The sequence below is a fragment of the Pseudoliparis swirei genome, chromosome 19 (genome assembly GCF_029220125.1).
Source record: "Pseudoliparis swirei isolate HS2019 ecotype Mariana Trench chromosome 19, NWPU_hadal_v1, whole genome shotgun sequence".
Taxonomy (NCBI): Eukaryota; Metazoa; Chordata; class Actinopteri; order Perciformes; family Liparidae; genus Pseudoliparis; species Pseudoliparis swirei.
The window spans coordinates 20,520,080-20,537,104 of NC_079406.1; the positions used below are offsets into that span (position 1 = coordinate 20,520,080).

At 42.2% G+C, this 17,025-nt stretch overlaps 1 protein-coding gene across 2 annotated transcripts in view; it reads left to right on the forward strand.

Moving 5' to 3' along the window:
* Nucleotides 1-1,755: 1,755 nt before the first annotated feature.
* The window catches only part of glra4a (glycine receptor, alpha 4a), a 47,944-nt gene continuing 32,674 nt past the window's right edge, over nucleotides 1,756-17,025 (forward strand). For both annotated transcript variants that reach the window (XM_056438979.1, XM_056438978.1), the window contains exon 1: nucleotides 1,756-1,847. In XM_056438979.1, the coding sequence (XP_056294954.1) occupies nucleotides 1,780-1,847 (68 nt within the window). In that variant the 5' untranslated portion in view covers nucleotides 1,756-1,779. The remainder of the gene's footprint in view (nucleotides 1,848-17,025) is intronic.

A 17,025-nucleotide genomic window follows, 5' to 3' on the forward strand; every position in this document is an offset into this window, starting at 1 on the left:
GGAAACGGCAGGCAGAGTATCAACAGGACGAAGGGCTGGTAGGTTCACGGGGAGTCGGACTAGCGGGTTAACCAGGGACAGGCAGGGTCGGCAACAGGAAATCCGTCGAGAAACAAGTGCTGGAGAGTCTGGCATAGAAAAGGAAGAACCATCTGGCAAGGTGTGTGTGTGTGTGTGTGTGTGTGGCAAGAGACTATATAGGGATTTGATTAGTGATCAAAGACAGGTGTGTAAACAGGTGAAGGAAGTCAGACTGACGAGGTGGGCGTGACTGAACCACATAGTGAGGAGCTGAACTGTGACAACAGGAAGAGAGTTAGACTGACGACGGGGAGTGAGGAGGGCGTGGAGCTGAAACTGTGACAGGTGTGGCTTTCATGCTGAAGATAAGAATTTGTTCAGGATTTCACACCTGAAATACATATTTTAAATCTATGACCTCACTCTTTCTTTAACCCTAAACCCAGTTATTTTAGTAGCCCAATTTTACAGCACTCATGTAAAGGATTTAAAAACTGTACCCGGAGGCAGTGCAACAAGCTAAAAACACAGCAATGACGTTAGCGTTAAAAAGTTGATCCGGCAGCTAATTGTCCATTTGCACGTGCAGCAGATAATTGAAACATTAGCATCCATTTCAACTTGTTTTTCTGTCCACCTGATAAATGAAAACCAAATAAACTGTAATTGTGGCTTTTTTGCTGCTGAATGCTTCGTCCACCAGCTAGGTGCTAACTTTGTCTGTCTGCTGGTTGGGCCGGGCAGTTTCTGCACTATCGATATACATTTTTCATTAAACCTATTGTTGTCTGCTGCTGCTGAAAGGAGGTTAATACAAATAGTTTGTAGTTGAGAAACCAAAACAATGTTGGTTATCCTGACACGAGTACTATAAGTAAGAATCCTCTATAAGATGCACTCCCACACACATCCTCCATACTGTCTCCTCAGTGATTGTTCATTCCCTGCACCTGCCCTTAGCCTCTTCTGATTGTTTCATTCCCTGCATGCACCTGCCATCAGCCTCTCCTGATTGTTTCATTCCCTGCACCTTTCCTCAGCCTCTCCTAATTGTTTCATTCCCTTCACCTGCCCTCAGCCTCTGTTGATTGTTTAATTCCCTGCATGCACCTGCCCTTAGCCTCTCCTGATTGTTTCATTCCCTGCACCTGCCCTCAGCCTGTGTGCCAATTTGCCTACAACCAGTCCTTCTTGTTCGTAAAACGTGTTTTTTTGTGTCACTCAAACCTGGAGTCCAGCCTGTTTTTTCTGCACCTGAACCTTACCCGTGAAAGCCCGTGATAGAAATGTGTATTTGGACGTGTTTTCAGCAATTTATCTCATCACCGCCATCACTCCATACACCAATTAAGCTCAACTACACATGAGGCAGCCGCCAAAGCAAAAGCTACCATTGCTTGAAATCTTCACACCCGTTAATTTTTTTCTTTTCTTCTCCTTACAACGAGAAAAGAAAGAAAACAAGCTGGCAAAACCACTGTCCAAAAAACCACAGGGACACGCAATCCGACACTCCCCATCCACGCGCGCACTTACTGTCCAGCCTGCTGTGTGGATGTGTGCAGCCCTCTGGACTTGGTGGGAGGGGGAGAAGTTTCCCCCTAAGACAAGCTGCTTGGATCACACCGAGAGAGAGAGACGATGCATGCCTTCCTGTCAGCCGAGTCTCACGAGCTGCTCAGTGGATTTGCTGAATTTCCAACAATTAATTTTCTGCAAGTTATTCAACGGGACTGAGGAGAGACTTTAAAGCAGAGGATGCTCTCACAGGTTATTCGGATTCTGTATGTCTTGTCTTTCTGCTTTTTCCAACGAGGCTTTATCAGGTGAGGCGCACTAACCTCTTTTATTCTCATGAGTTTTTGTTCCGTCTTATTTTCTGCTCTACATCAACTTTTCAACCATCAGAGGCGACGCACATACTCGCTGTTCACGTCATCTGTCTTTTTAAGATACTTTTGACCTGATTTGGATGCAACTCTCCAGATAACTGACCCAACCCGTTGTTTGTATTGTTTGAAATGTTTTTTTAGCCCCCTTCAAATAACTATCCATTTTTGGCTACCAGGTGTCGCAGCCATTTAATGTCATACAGAATATGAAAAGCACCTGTTATAAAGCGGTGGGCTGTGTGCGAGATGCGAGCGGAGGTCATGATTTCTGATTTTCATTAAAAAAACGAGAATTTCACGCGTCGGGAGAACTGGAATCTCTCGTCACCAACTCAAAAATGAAGAAAAAAACCAATATAGTCTCATTTTATAATTTTTAAATTGCAGTGCATGCAAAGGTACAACAAAGTCAACATGAAAACACGTATTATTAAATCGCGGCATCAGATATCTAACCGTGTTGTCGTAGTGCGAAGAGAAAATAGGTCCTGGTCTCAAACTACCTGTGGATTTCCCGCTGGTACAGAACTGGTGGCTTTCGAGGGAGAACACAAATGTATGATATGATATTCATATAAGGTCCACCAGCATGTGGGAAACATCACATGCATTGCCTGCTTAAACCGAAACATGCAATGGGGCAAATGTGCATGGCTCAATGTTTACAGCAACAACAAGAAAAGTGTTTGGCACACGTACATCGCGGAGTCTTTTTTCATTTTTGGAAGGACAGCGGGGAAAGCTCTGGTCCGTGTGTGTTCATTCTGTCGGGGGATAAACAACAAAAACACTCCCCTCTCCATTCCCCTTATTACTTATACGTTTCTCTCTCTCTCTCTCTCTCTCTCTCTCTCTCTCTCTCTCTCTCATAACATCCACCAGCAACCAAGCGTCCTCCTCTCTCTTCCTTCCTCATTCCATCCATCCTTCATATCCCCTCTCTATTCTTCTTGGTGGCAAAAAACTTATTTGCAGTGAACACTTTCCTTATTTCATGCCCTGCCGACCTCAGGTGGGAACGAAAGGGAATTAAGATCTGCATAATCCTGGAGTGGAACCGAGCCGTGACTCCGTGAACCCAGGGGCGAGGAGAGCAGCTCTTAGCCTGGAGGGCAGTCGACTGACAGCCCCTCCTCTCAGAGATTACACGCTCTCCTACTAGCTTGTGTGCTCGCCACGTAGGTAGGAGGGAACGAGAGAGGAGAGGAAGGGATCGAGGAGCACGAGGTGGGCAGGTGTAAAAGACAGGCCGAATCTGATAGAGCTCTGGAGTGGTGTGCTGGAGAGATAGAGGGTGACAATGGGAATGGAGCAAACTGGGATGGAGAGAAATGTGAAAGAGATATTGAGAGAGTGATTCATTTAGCTGGAGGCTGCGTGGAGATTAGTAAAGTGGAGAACTAGGCCGGGAGATTGAGAGGAATTGTTCCGCAATGAAAGAGGAGATGAGATTGATCGTTGAGAGGGTGGACGGTTGGTGTCAGACACAGGAAGCATAGTAAGAGATTTGAAGAAAATGATTGTCATAGACAATAGTGAACACATTGGATTTTACGAACTGAGAATGTAAAACGTGAATGAAGGGTGGAGTAAATAAAGTTCATATTATAGTCTGAGAGGGTGGTGGCTGAGGGTTTGGAGATGGGTGTGAGAGAGAAAGAGACTGTTGTGTCTCGTGCTGTTGCAACACTTCTGGTCCGTTTGGATCAAAAAGGAAACCCAGAATATGGTTTCCTGAGCCTAATCTGCATTCCCGTTTAGTTGCATGTGGGTTTTGTTATGGGACTTTTCAAGGGACACATGTAATACAAAAAATGAAGAGACAAATCATTGTGAATTGGTAAAGTCGTCGCTTTACAGCCAAAGTGTTGTATTGGCCTTCATTGTTGCAGGGAGCATATGTGTGTCGGTCCAACCAGTTAACTTGTTTAGTGTTCACTCTTCCCCAGGTAACTACTGCCGGCAGTTATTTGAAATGTTGCTGCCGATTGGTAGGATTTAGATTCGTTATGTTGCATGATTCTGGTTTGTTTCATTGGTTTACATTACTGCCCTCTTTGTTTCCCAGGATGAATTAATTTGTGGCTGGGTATCGGCTCAGTGCTGATCTGATAACTAACTTATTGATACTGTGATACTCAACATACAGTTGTTGGTGAAATTAGACTCCAGGGGACAACAACATGATAATGGTGGTGGCACACATTATTACATAATGAGATAATCCTGGGAACACCCGCTTCTCTACTCTGACAAGCTAAGATATTGACTCTAAGAAAGGCTTTTTTGTCCCATTTTAAACAAATTTTTTTCATAAAAATTGGGAAATACAAGAGAATAAATCTGACGAAAGATTCAATGACAGCTTTTGTTCAGTACATGGCAGTTTTTTGTTTAAAAGGGAACAGTGTGTAGGCATCTGGCGGCGTGGTTGCAGGCTTCAACCACCTCTCCGCTCACACCTGCCCAGCACCAGTTAGTGCACAGTTGGGCACTATAAAGACATTCAATGTACTGTATCGTTAACTATGATTTGCAACCGCCGCCATCTGGTGTGGAGGGTCATTAACAAGCGGAACTTAAGTCATGCTACTTGCGTCTGTTCACAGCGGGGTCTTAAACAGCAGTTTTGATTCGTGCAACTTTGATTAAGTTTCTACATACTGCTGCCCTAAGGACGACACACAAGAGACTTTACCGAAATGATCACACGTACCGACTTCACCAGTATGTCGCGATCACAGCAGCGGAAACACGAATTTTGCAAATGGATCAACGCCATCTAATTTATGTTTGTTCGTTGGCAAACTGTGAGGCTCCCTGATGTTCTCCAGTCACTGAAAGATCATGAGTCAGACGTGGGGTTGAGGCGCACTGTGTTTTTCTCTTAACTCTAACAAATTAATTAAAGTAGATAATCGCTCCACTTACAGACATCACATCCTCAGAAAGTGGGTCACTAGCAGAATTATCTAAATAAACAAATGAAATGACTTAACTTCTTTGAAAAGGAGTATGAAACGCTTTAATCAATTTAGATGTTATTTTTATTGTTGAGATGTGTTCTGTTTCTCATATTTGGTTTTAAATAATGTGGATTTGTTGGGTTCGATGTACTGTAACAGGCACGCAGGAAACAAATCTAACCTAACACTTTTAACAATTAGATAACTTCAAATGTGTGTTGTGGATTCGATTGTGTTAGTTGTTTCCCCATGGATGACCAATTAAGATGATGCATATGTCACTGAGATATTTCTCGTGTTTCTGTGCTTTTGTTTAATAACTGAAAAATGTTCAGCTAAACCATCATCTTTAAATTTCAGACTCAAAGAGCAAATCCTTCTAGACTCTCCAGTTTTCATCAATGACGCAATATCTGTGTGTATATAACTGAGAGCTCATTATTTTCTTAAACTGAACAGAGTCCTATTATAGCAGGAAGCAGAACAACTTTGAATGAAGTGTTTTCTCAGAAAGTTTGTAACATTAAAATGATGAGCCTTATTAAGGGTCCATTCATACTTATATCATACACCAGTCATTTTGGCCCCACTTTGAGCTTTTATTTTACAGCTACTGCACAGTTAAAAAATTGCAAGTCAAGAGAGTATGAAGTAATGGGAGAGGAACACGTTGTGGGACTGGCCCTGCTGTGATGAGACATGGATGACAACATGTTGTGGCAAATAATGTCCCCAAAGATAACACTCCTTAATTAAAGTCACCTTTTTCTTGATCACCAACTTCATATTTGAATGACTGCTGGGCAAATGGGTGCAGGCACGGTCAGAGAGGCAATTACAACTTTTCATTCGAATAAATAAATGAAATAAATCATTTAAATCAGTGGATTCGCTTGCAAAATAAACACACAAAAGTTAAACTTCTGTTAACTTTGGTGCACAAAGTTAGGGTTTCGACAAAGAGCAAACTGACTTCAAAGCGCCCTACTTTGTATGAATGCTGAACCGAAGTATTCAAAACTGAGAGCCACGTTAATGGAATACTATAAAGTAAGAGCATTAAGTGCTCTAACAAAATGTTAACCAACTACTTTAAGTAGTCTCAATCTCACCAAGCTCCTGGAAGATGAAGTTGCCACTTTTTGGCCTGACTGGGTCTCAACGTTTTCTCAAAGGAAAAAGTCAGTAAAGGGACTGCAGCGTATGACTAATCACACACATGGACAAGTCTGCTGTCAGCAGAGCGGCACATTTTACAAACAAAGAGAAAACAATCATATCGGAGATAGACGTTAAACACATAATTAATGCTGAAAGTAAACGCACCTTAAACTGCCAAATGCAAGAAGGGCAGCAGGCAAGAAATCTCCTACACTGTGAATGCTTTAATTAACAGATGTATAATATCACTGCTTCATCTAGAGCACAATGGATCTGACTTCATTTGATGTGTGTATTCCGGTAAGTTAATGTGTTGCTTAGATGTATTCAGCTGCAACCCCAGTGACGTGAAACTGAATTGAAGGCCGATCAAAAATCTGTGAATGTAAGACACGACTCCGACATGTCGCCCTGCGACACACGACTCGAGAAGCTGACACACGGAAGCGAATATATGATGAGAGAATATATACAGATCTTGTTTTCCCTTTTTTCTCCCAAGTCATTTTCACACTTCTGAGGTGGCAGCGGAAAATAAGGCAAACATATTTTCACACACGCCATAAGAATAGATCTGTAACACATTAATTTAATGGAATACACACATGGCATTCTAGTCATATCTCTGGGGAAATATAAATCAGTTAATTTACGCATTTACAAAGTCAACGATTCATTACCAGCTGTCTTTTTTGCATGTTACTTTTAGTCTGGATTATGACTTGAACTTCTTTTATGATCCACGTACCCATCTTTTATTGGTCAGTAGGCGGTGCTTTTATAGGAGTTGATCTCGAACATTACCTGCTACACGGAGCAGGTTAGGTGTTCAGCATAAGTAACAATGGTCATCTATCTCGATAAGAAGTGAGCCTCCGTTGTGGAACTGAAAACCGTAAAGTTACTTCGCTAAGCCCGAATCCTGCTTCATGGTACAGAGCCCATGTCCGGATTTCTGCCAATAGACTTTTGAATACCCTTTAAAACCTCAAATTTAAATTACTTGTGTTTTCCTTCGAGAATTCTGTGAAACACCCATTAACAGCAGAAAAATAATACTCACAGGAAACAGTCTGGCCTGGCTAAATTGTGCTTACTTCTCTCCAAACTTTAAAAGCTCAGTGTTTGGACGAGAACACCATCATTCTGTGATATCTTTTAATTAAATTCTGATGCTAGTCCCAGCTGGTATGGAAGTATCTGCAAAAGCAAAGTTATATCTGGAGGCTATTAAACAGTAGAGGGAAGAGGAAGTAAATGATTGTGTGACTTCAATTCAAATGTTTTACAACCAACATGAATTTAAAATGTGTCTTGTCCCTGACAATAAATATTTGCATCCGAAAATGCGGGTGAAAAAACTCAATTTCCACCTGTTAATTTAATAGGCGGTCATTTTGGTCTCCGTCGACGAGGTTCTCTTGAGTCGATGTGTCGTCTTCTTTTGCTCTTTCACTGCTGAATGACTTATTTCCTCGAAACCTCTGAAAACGTCTGGTAAATACAACATTTTAAATGATGCCTCCGAAACTGAGTGATGGTCGACTAAGAATTTGGTCAAGGACAGCCCTTGAAAAAATGAAAAGTGCCAACAAAGCAGACATGCTTGACATCACATGCAGGGACTAATCGTATTTTTTTGTATCAACTGAATGTTAATGGGGATGTCATCTTGATTGGGGTTCTCTTATCTTTTCACCCAAAACAAGTCCCTGCGTACGTGGCTGATACACATAGTAGAGCAGCAAGGAGTGCTGATGAAGAGGAAGCGTGAAAAGAGGACAGATGGGATGTTTACGTGAGTTAATGACAAAAAATGAGAGCCAAGCTGGAGACAAGAGTCGAACAGACGGTTTGCGCTCCACTTCCAACGCCACCATGAACAGTAGTGGTGTACTTAGTAATGAAATATAAAGACTAAGGATACAATGAAGATTCTTTAAAAGATAATCAAAGAGTTTGTATTATTGTGCTGGTACGCTTTAAATCTCATTGACGATATATCGGAAACGTAACTGCAGTGTGTCAAAAGGAAGACTTCAAACAAGTCATTATTTATTAAGCCTGTTCTCAGAGGACTATTTGGATTTGCTTAATCAACAGGCTTTTTTTCACCAGTAAAAGTCACTGAAACACACTTTAAGCAAAAGTAACTAACCTCAATGCTTTTTATGTTTCATCAGCAACTCTTTCTTTAAAAACAAAAGGGAGTGAGGGAGCACACACACTTGGCCACACAGTCGGATTTTAAATTAAATTTTTCATCATGGATGAGAAATTGGTGTCCATCCAAGCCTATTCCTTACCAGCCCTAAACCATGTCTTTGGGATATGCCTCGGCTTCCAGCCGAAATCAAAACCACAAGCCACTGAATAATAAATGCATCATGAAGTGTAGCTGATGGGCATCAGCTCAGGGTAAACTTTTAATCCCCACAGATATGTATTAGCCAGCTAATGCTGAGCTGGAAGAGCATTAAAGTGCAACATTCTCTCCTGTTCATGCAGGGAACCACAAAAACAAATTCCCTTAGGTCAGCTCTTTATATAGAGGTTCAAATCAAATAGGTTTTTTTTGCTTTCTACACATCACTCCCTCACACACATGCAGGAGGTGAAAGAACGCATCGAGTTTCATTTGCAACTCATGGCCACACAACGTCTAGCCTTCAAACTGCAAGTATCTCCAAGACAAACTGAAGAATGAGACATTGCATAATATATGTCAAAAATCAAAGATACTTTAATCAATATGTTCACAGAGAAATATCACCCACTCTGCAGCTCCCCAAAGCTTTTAGCTTCTTTCAGCTTATTGCAGCGAAATAGCTCTTATCAAACTACTACATTCCACTTTCCTTGCATTACTCATCTAAATGGTGACTAGCTGGTGACCAAAGTGGAGCATGTAGCAGCTAAGGAGCCAGATGTTTTCCTCAGAATGCAGTGGTGATCAGAACAAAGCTATAACTTTGAACATTCAAACATGGCAGTTTAAGTTTCTGCTTGTCACGTGACTTTGTTAGAATACTTCAAACACAGCAAATGATGTTGTGTGCATAGACTTTGGATTTGACAAGCTTTCAGCTAAATGTTCATGTATCAGAATCAGAATCAGAATCAGAATCAGAATCAGAATCAGAATCAGAATCAGAAACAGGTTTATTGCCAAAGAATGAATGTTTTCAACAAAAACGAGATTTTTTTTTTTGTGCAACATGCAACATTGACATGACACAACAACAAACAAAGGAAGGAGGGAGAGAGGGAGGAGGAGGAGGAGGAGGGAAGAGGAAGGAGGAAGGAGGAAGGGAGAGAAGAGAGAAGAAGAGGTGGGGGTCCTGGGGTGTCAGTCAGGGTCCCCAGTCAGTCCGGATGTCCGAGGACCGCCCGAAAAAGCTATTGGTGTGGCGGGAGGTCGTGGACATGATGGACCAGCCTCCTCCTCGAGGGAGGAGGGAGAGGAGGAGTGGTGGGTGGAGGGGTCCCTCAATCTTTCTGGCCGTGACCAAGACAGTGAACAGGACAGGAGGAAGACCCAGACCGATAACCCTCGGCCTCTCGGCTCTCGGGATGATGCTCGATGCTCTGCTCTTTGGCTGCTGCTTGGCTGTGGGCAGTGAGTGGTGGAGGAGGAGATGATGATGGGGATGGCGATGGCGTGATGGATCGTCAACTGCATCTTCCTGCTCCCTGGCAGGTTCTCTGCTCAGGGAAGAACATCCTCTGCTGGGCCTTCTTGCTTTCTTGTTGGGCTTTTCGACCACTTGAGGTCCTGAGGGAGAGATGAGGACATGGAGGAGGAGGGACTCCAGGAGGAGGAGAGAGGGGGGCATCGGAGGGGCGAGGGGGGCTGTGGGCTCAGGGAAGGTAGAGATCTCCACTGTCAACCATCTCCCCTCCATCTCAGGTTCTGGCTGCACCAGGTCACCCAGTGGGGTCAGGTCCACCAGGGGGTCAGTGTCCCGCCAGAGGCCGTCAGAGAGGTGGTCATGAGGGTGGTTGCAGAGCTGAACTCAGGGAGCTTTAGGAGCTGGTGACTGTGGTGCTGTTGGTGAGGTGAGAGGGTTGCACAGAGGAGGGAGAACAGGAGAGAGGGAAACCAGGAGCCTGGGGCGTGTTCTGGAGACTCTCCTGCCTTGCTTGCCAGCTCAGATCCTGCTGCCAGGAAGATCCACCCAGGTGTGCACGTGGCGTCCAGGGTGGAGGCTGGCAGCTGGGGACGGGGCAGAGCTGAAGAGGCAGCAGGGAGGGAGACAAGAGGGACAGAGCTGAAGTCCACAAAGGAGTCAGAGGCTGGAGGATGGGGTTGGTTGATGCTGGCTGATGACTGCACCCAGACTGTGTCTGTGGGCGCCTGCACTGCAGGGGGTCCAGGTGTTGGTGGTCAGGAGTGGCAGGTGGTGGACTGATGGTGTGATAGGCACCAAGCGTTCAGAGCAGAGTCGGACCAGAGTGATCATTGAGGTTTGATCTTGGGTCATTTTTTGTTGGTGGGGATGATGGTGGAGGGATGCCTGGTGATGGGATTGGCATGTCTCCAGGGAGGTGTTGAAGATATCGGTGAACACCTGACAGGGTGGGTCGTGAGCCGGGGGTGACAGAGAGGCAGGTCCAGGGGCGCTGGGTGGAGGTTCTGCTTTTTAAACAGCCTGTTGGATCCAGGGCAGGAGCCCGAAATCGAGGGCTGGAGTTGATGTGAGAGGATGGGCTGGGTGAGCCCTGATGATCTGGAGGGGATGGTGGGGGGGTGGGCTGGGGATGGGGGGGGGCTCTCAGGCTGTGCTGTGGGGCTTGTCTGTCTTCTCAGCGGAACATTTTTAGCTCATGCTCCAGAAGCTGGAAGATTGTAGGGAGGTGATTTGGTGCAGATATATATTTGTGTCCCATACTACAGCTTTTATATTAGCACTGGTGTCACAACTTATATCAACAATGACGAGGAATACCAGGCAGGTAGCTGATGTGTGAGCACTCAACGTAGATGTGTCGGCTTTAGGTGGCGTCACTGTGGTTACAAAAACAGTCATTCACTGACGGCTCAAACCATGCTGGTGTGTGAGTCAATGTCTATAGGTCACAAAATATGTGACACAGTGGTAAGGTTAATGTCATTAAGTGGACATGTCCACTCTTCTTCAGATTAAAATGGCTAATCATGAATAGAGCAGCACTTTGGCTCTGATGTTCACTGCAGGAGGTCAATGTGTTCTCTGCAATTAGAAACAGGAAGTGGTGGGACATTATAAAACCCTCTATTGTTGTCATTATATTGGACCATACAATCAATGCTGATTATACTTCATTTATAAGAAAGAAAGTGGAGATTTCTTTTAATATTTGGGTCTTGAACTCTTAAAATAAATTTCAGACAGGTCAGGAAAATTATTATTTTACAGCTGATATTGAAAATAATAAATTATACAGATGTCGTCCATCAGAACACATCAGAAACAAATCTCCACCCTGTAGTTTCTAATAGTCTTTTTAGATTCGGTTTGAGGTTTCCTTATATGGGAACCCATCCCATGAACCCATGAATCTAGTCGTGAAAATAAAAGCCAAAACAACAAACAAATCGGCCCTCTTCCTCCATTTCACTCCAGTCGAGGTCACTCATGACCAGTGAAGCAGAATGTGTGGGCGGTAAAGGGGGTCGGGAGGGTTGTTGACGGGGTTTACAGCTGTGTTCGTAAGATAACACAACGGCAGTAGGGGGGGTCTCTCCTCTCCAGAAGCATGAAATGACAGTAGTCCATGCTTGGATACAAGGCAGGAGTCTGCGTAATGATGTTCACACTGAATGCATTCGTTTCTGATGTTAGGGCATTCGTACAAGAAGAAGCTAATCACATGCCCAAGTCCCATAATTTCAATGTCAGTGAGGAACAAGATGTTAATGGTATGAGGCAGAGTACATTATTGAATGTTTACCTTATTGACATTCAGCTATTACTGCTGTAAACGCGATATATCAAATTGGTTCTCCAATAATCAGTTTCTAGAGAAATAGCTCTGTATTGATGTTTGGAGGTGTCCATTATCTGACACTTTGTGATGTAAGTGGGCTGTTTTTCTGCAGGTTACTGTTTCGTTTTGTATACACTGTGCAAAGCTGCTTCAAGGGTAACACCGATCCTGTACTTCCACAAATCCCTTGTGCTCTGACCTCTGGATTACTGGCAGACGTTTCTCCTTCACATTAGTGAGATGACTAGATGTCCTTGACAGGTGAAGGCCTGTATTGATGATATTATAGTGCGCTCAAGTTTTTTTTTACGATTACAAAAACCCTGGCAGAAGCCCAACCAAGTCTTTCTTAAGAGCAGAACACAACCATTTAGAGTTTTGAAAGTTGGGGTCACAAAGCCCAAGATTATCTGGGTTACATCGGTACAGAGCTTCATGGAGAGAATACTTTTTAAAGGATGCAGCTTTAACTCTAACTCAAACTCTAACACGGATGTTTTATCATACTAATTGCTGTTGAATAAACCCTCGGATCTATACGATTATTAAGTCTCATTATTTACTGTCTTTGTTAATTCCTGGAACTGAGAAAGAGATAAGTACGCCTCATTTTGGACAAGGAGCATTTAATCTCTCTCTTTAGTGCTACTAAATCAACGTTGTAAACCTAGTCAGCGTATTCATTGATACACTGTTCGCTTACAGGCAATTTGAGAGTTATTTGAGACAAGCTATAGCATGTCGCTCTTAAAAAAAAATGGAGTTCTTTCCGCCGTGCTGTGCTATTATTTTGTATTGAGTGTCATTTAGTAGCCAGTTATGAACGCGGTTCAACACATGAGCAAATGTCTGTGGTGGAAGCATACATCCCTTGTTTTGCACCTCATTTTATTTAGTGGATGGAAATGGGATACTAAACATATTACGGTCGTATGGCAGGTTTACACAACATGTTTCATGCTCTAAAACGCAGTCTGAGTCATATTCATCTCTATTAGATCCTATCTTGAACATTTAATTAACTCTTCCCCCTTTTCCTTGATTCCATCAATGTCCTGCTAGGCATTTGTCTTCCCCTGAAAGGACAGCTTTATGTTAGTTAAGATAATGTTAGTGGGGCCAGAATTTAATATTCATCAAATTCACTCATTGTATTAATTAACAGTAACATTTAATGTTTAAGGGCAATCTGTATTGCAGTGAGTAATAGTAAAGGTGTATATGATTAGTTATTAATGCTGCATGTTACATAGTGTTCGTCAATATGGACTATTCAGGAAAAGCTTTTCATTTAATTAAAACCTAAAAAAAACCATTTTGTGATTTCTTGTAAAATAAAAGCCATTTGCAAAAAGCTTAAAAACGCAAGAGATTTTCCTCCAAAATGACTTTGGTAAGTACAGGAAATGTAATCAATCCATATACTATCTAGTAAATGGTCAGATATAACTATTTTCCATCTAAATTCATTCAAATGTTTCCAAACTAGGAGCAAAGTTGTATGATCAAGAAGTGAGGATGCAAAAACACACATTTGCTCTCCCCTCTGACTACTCGTAGGGTCGCAGCTGCTCTGTTTGCTCGAAAGCTCGAATGATTACACCTTCCATAAAAAAAATCTTCACCAATAAAGTTGTACAAAATCACTCAAACTTCAACAAGAAATATCAAAATAATAGAACATAATTGCTTTAAACTTCACAAAAGCCAACTCACGTGTTGAGTTGACAGAAAAATATAAATAGTGCCCTTGTTCGATCAAACTGCTGAATTGATAATTTCAAGGTAATCCTAGTCTTAAATGTCCTAAATTGTAAATAGTGAGGTTTTCATATTATTTTTATTATAAAGCAAGTCTAAGTGCTATATATTAATTTAAAGGCATTAAAAGCATATAAACAGTCTTATAGAAACCTAAAATACAAGTATGAACGTGTAAAGGAGCATGATGTGTTCCCTTTAATGACATCACATTTCGAGGTCCCAATGACATTGAGGAGAAATGGTAGACATCACAGTCAAGGAGAATATGCTCAGACGTGATTTTATCATGTGTTTTTTTTGGCCTGGTGACGCACACACTATTTGTCATGCATACTTTGTTTCCGTGTCACCTCAGGCCACACTGGACACAGAGCTTCCTAGCCATCCATAACAGGGCTGGAGACGCATCTTTTTATCATGTTGAACAGATGCTGTGCGAGTCCTGAATGTATTCTTTCTCTCACTTTGGTGCTTGACCACTGAGACCCTCCATTTGTCTGCGTTGCCACAAGACGCCCACATTGTTCCCTGAAAGAGTGTCAAATTCACTGGTTCTCTTGAGATGTAGGATGTTTGTTTTTCAATAAATGGGTGGTACGCTCGATAAATCTGATAATGACACCGCTTTATGCTGTTGTTATTAATTCCACCAGTAATTCCTGAGACAATTTAGATGTGTCTGCAGTTTAGGGCAAATTACACCGACACAAAACCTCCTCTTTTGTACAATCTCTTGTACAATGAAGTATTGGGTTATTATTGGAGCAATATCATTTTCAAATGTGTGTGGAGAGATGTGAAAATGTATCTCAATCCATATAAGATTTGTGAATCTCTGAGTGCACGCTCAAATTTGTAAACGTGTCTATGATTCTGCAAAAATGTGTTCAAAGTTGTACATAAGTAAAATAATCCCACATCTTGTGGGTCAACATTACACAATGAATTCAGTTCAAAATGTCACGCTTAGTTTCCACTGATTGTGATTCTGATTGCGAATAACTTCCGTTTTACTAAAATATGTAAGTGCTAGGGAGCGACTTTGAGGTTAACAGGTTGTGTTTCATAAAACTTTTAATGATTTACCCAAAAAGTATTTGTTATTATTGTTATTAAAGCTGAACTTTACCAATTAATGCTATTTTCTTTCCAATAATGTACTTGACATTGACATAAAGGGAGTAAATGTATGTATCTTCTGCTCAGCAAAGATGAGTAAATTGTTTTATCCTGCTGCTTTTGTTATTTTAGGAAGTACAATAGACTTCATTTTGGGATATATGGGTTATGCTCAGTTGCAATAACAATCATCTTTAATAAAGATAAGGTGATATACACATGGTTAATATGCTAACCTGACATTTGCCTTACAAACTGCAACAAAACCAACCATTCTTACTGAATATCTCATTACACATCTGTCTAGAGCCAAAAATGTCCCAAAATAATTACACAAAACCCCAAATATGAAGTCAAAGTTCTCATCAAAGGGTTAAAAACAACCTCTACCTTTTGACATGATGACGTTCTACGTTAACAGCATGCAATGAGAAGCGAGCATTTGAGTCTGCTGTTAGTCTGCTTCGCCTCTGGGTATGATTCAGAAATTCCCTGGTAAACCCAGCTCCATGGTGGCTTTGTCCTGACACTGTTGCTTCCAGCAGCTTGATCAAGCGAAACAGGCCAGCGGCAATGCCTGCGACTTTCTTCGTCCTTGCTGTCATGTCCAAAAATATGGATCATGTAGAGTGCAGTGGCTGTCTTGGAGTGTGTGTGTGTAACGTGTGTTTTAGTGCAAACCATTCTCTGTATGACAATTTGCCGTACGTCTACTGAGCGTAAACATCGCTGCCTTATACAGATTGATAGCAAAACCCCAGGAGCTTTTATTCCGTGGTTTAAGGCCCAAGTGGACCATAACAGGGGCCAAGCTCACGCTGACTCCCCCACTGGCCCGTGGCTTTCTCATTGCTCTCTTTTAATGCATTAGCTGCTATGGTGCCATTGTCCCTGGGGCAAAATGAGAGCGTCACCAAACTCTATTTCGCCCAAAAGCAGCCACCAATAGGAGTTCATTACTGTAATGAAGTAGCCAGAGGAAAGTCAGAACTGTGGAAGACTAACCAAGGGCTACTACCATATATAAAAAAGGGATAACACAGTTGTATATACTGCTCAAAGCAGTTAGCGAATGTTAATAGAAGAAAAAGATTATTGCAGCTGGAAATGACTCGCGGGTAACAGGTAAAATAACATGCTATTAAAGCATTTGATTTATATGACGACTGATGGAAGCTGAGACCTCTATCCATACTCATAGAGTTGCATTTAGAAAAAGGAAGACATTAATCACCACATCAGTCTATGGCTTAATTACATGTTCACTGTACACAGATTGTTGACTAATTCTGTAAGAAACGAGCTTGAGAGATTTCACAGTGGCCAGTAACAGACAGGTTGCAGAGCTCCGACATGTGGAGTTGCACATACCCTTTTCTTATCCACTAAAAACATGTTCACAATGAAGCCCAGTGCTTCATTATCATGCAATTACCGTCCCAGTTTGGTTCCATCAAAAAATCCAATCTTACTTCTCAATTCCCTGTATTTCATTATGGGAAAAAGATAGCCCAAGAAAAGGCACAAGAAGCGTTGAACGTGCAGATGTTGAAAATATATATTCATGAGCCTGGTTCTATCTGCATGAAACCAGATGTTCTATATTTTGTGTTTGATCCAAGAGAACAACATGGACGTTTTATAGTGCCAGGCAACATGACAAAAATACCCTAAAGCGTATATGGTGAGAAGCTGACACATCAAAGCAATCTTTTGCAGCCACTATAGTGCCTTCTCTCTATCAGAAATCCTGCTAGCTATGTTTCACAGAGAGTGACAGGAGGCAATTCATGCTGGTATCAGATCTTTGACATGCAAAAGGTGGCCTGCATACAGAGAGGCTTGGAGAGACATTGTGAAGATGGGTGGGTCTGATGAAGCTATATTCATCTCCCTTAAGGGGAAAGGTCAGCTCTTTGGGTTTATCACAGAGATTGCCATTTAAACTGCGGCGGTTAGAAACCATTTGTTTGTTTGATTTAGCTTTGGGGGGAGCTAACAGGAGGTAAATGCTGAACACTTCATATGCAGTTAAATACACATTTCTCCCTCAAAGATTAATTTTAATGAAGAGTTGGAAAGGGGGCTTCGTTGTCATTGATTCAAATGGCACTAGTGATTGTAGGTTTAAG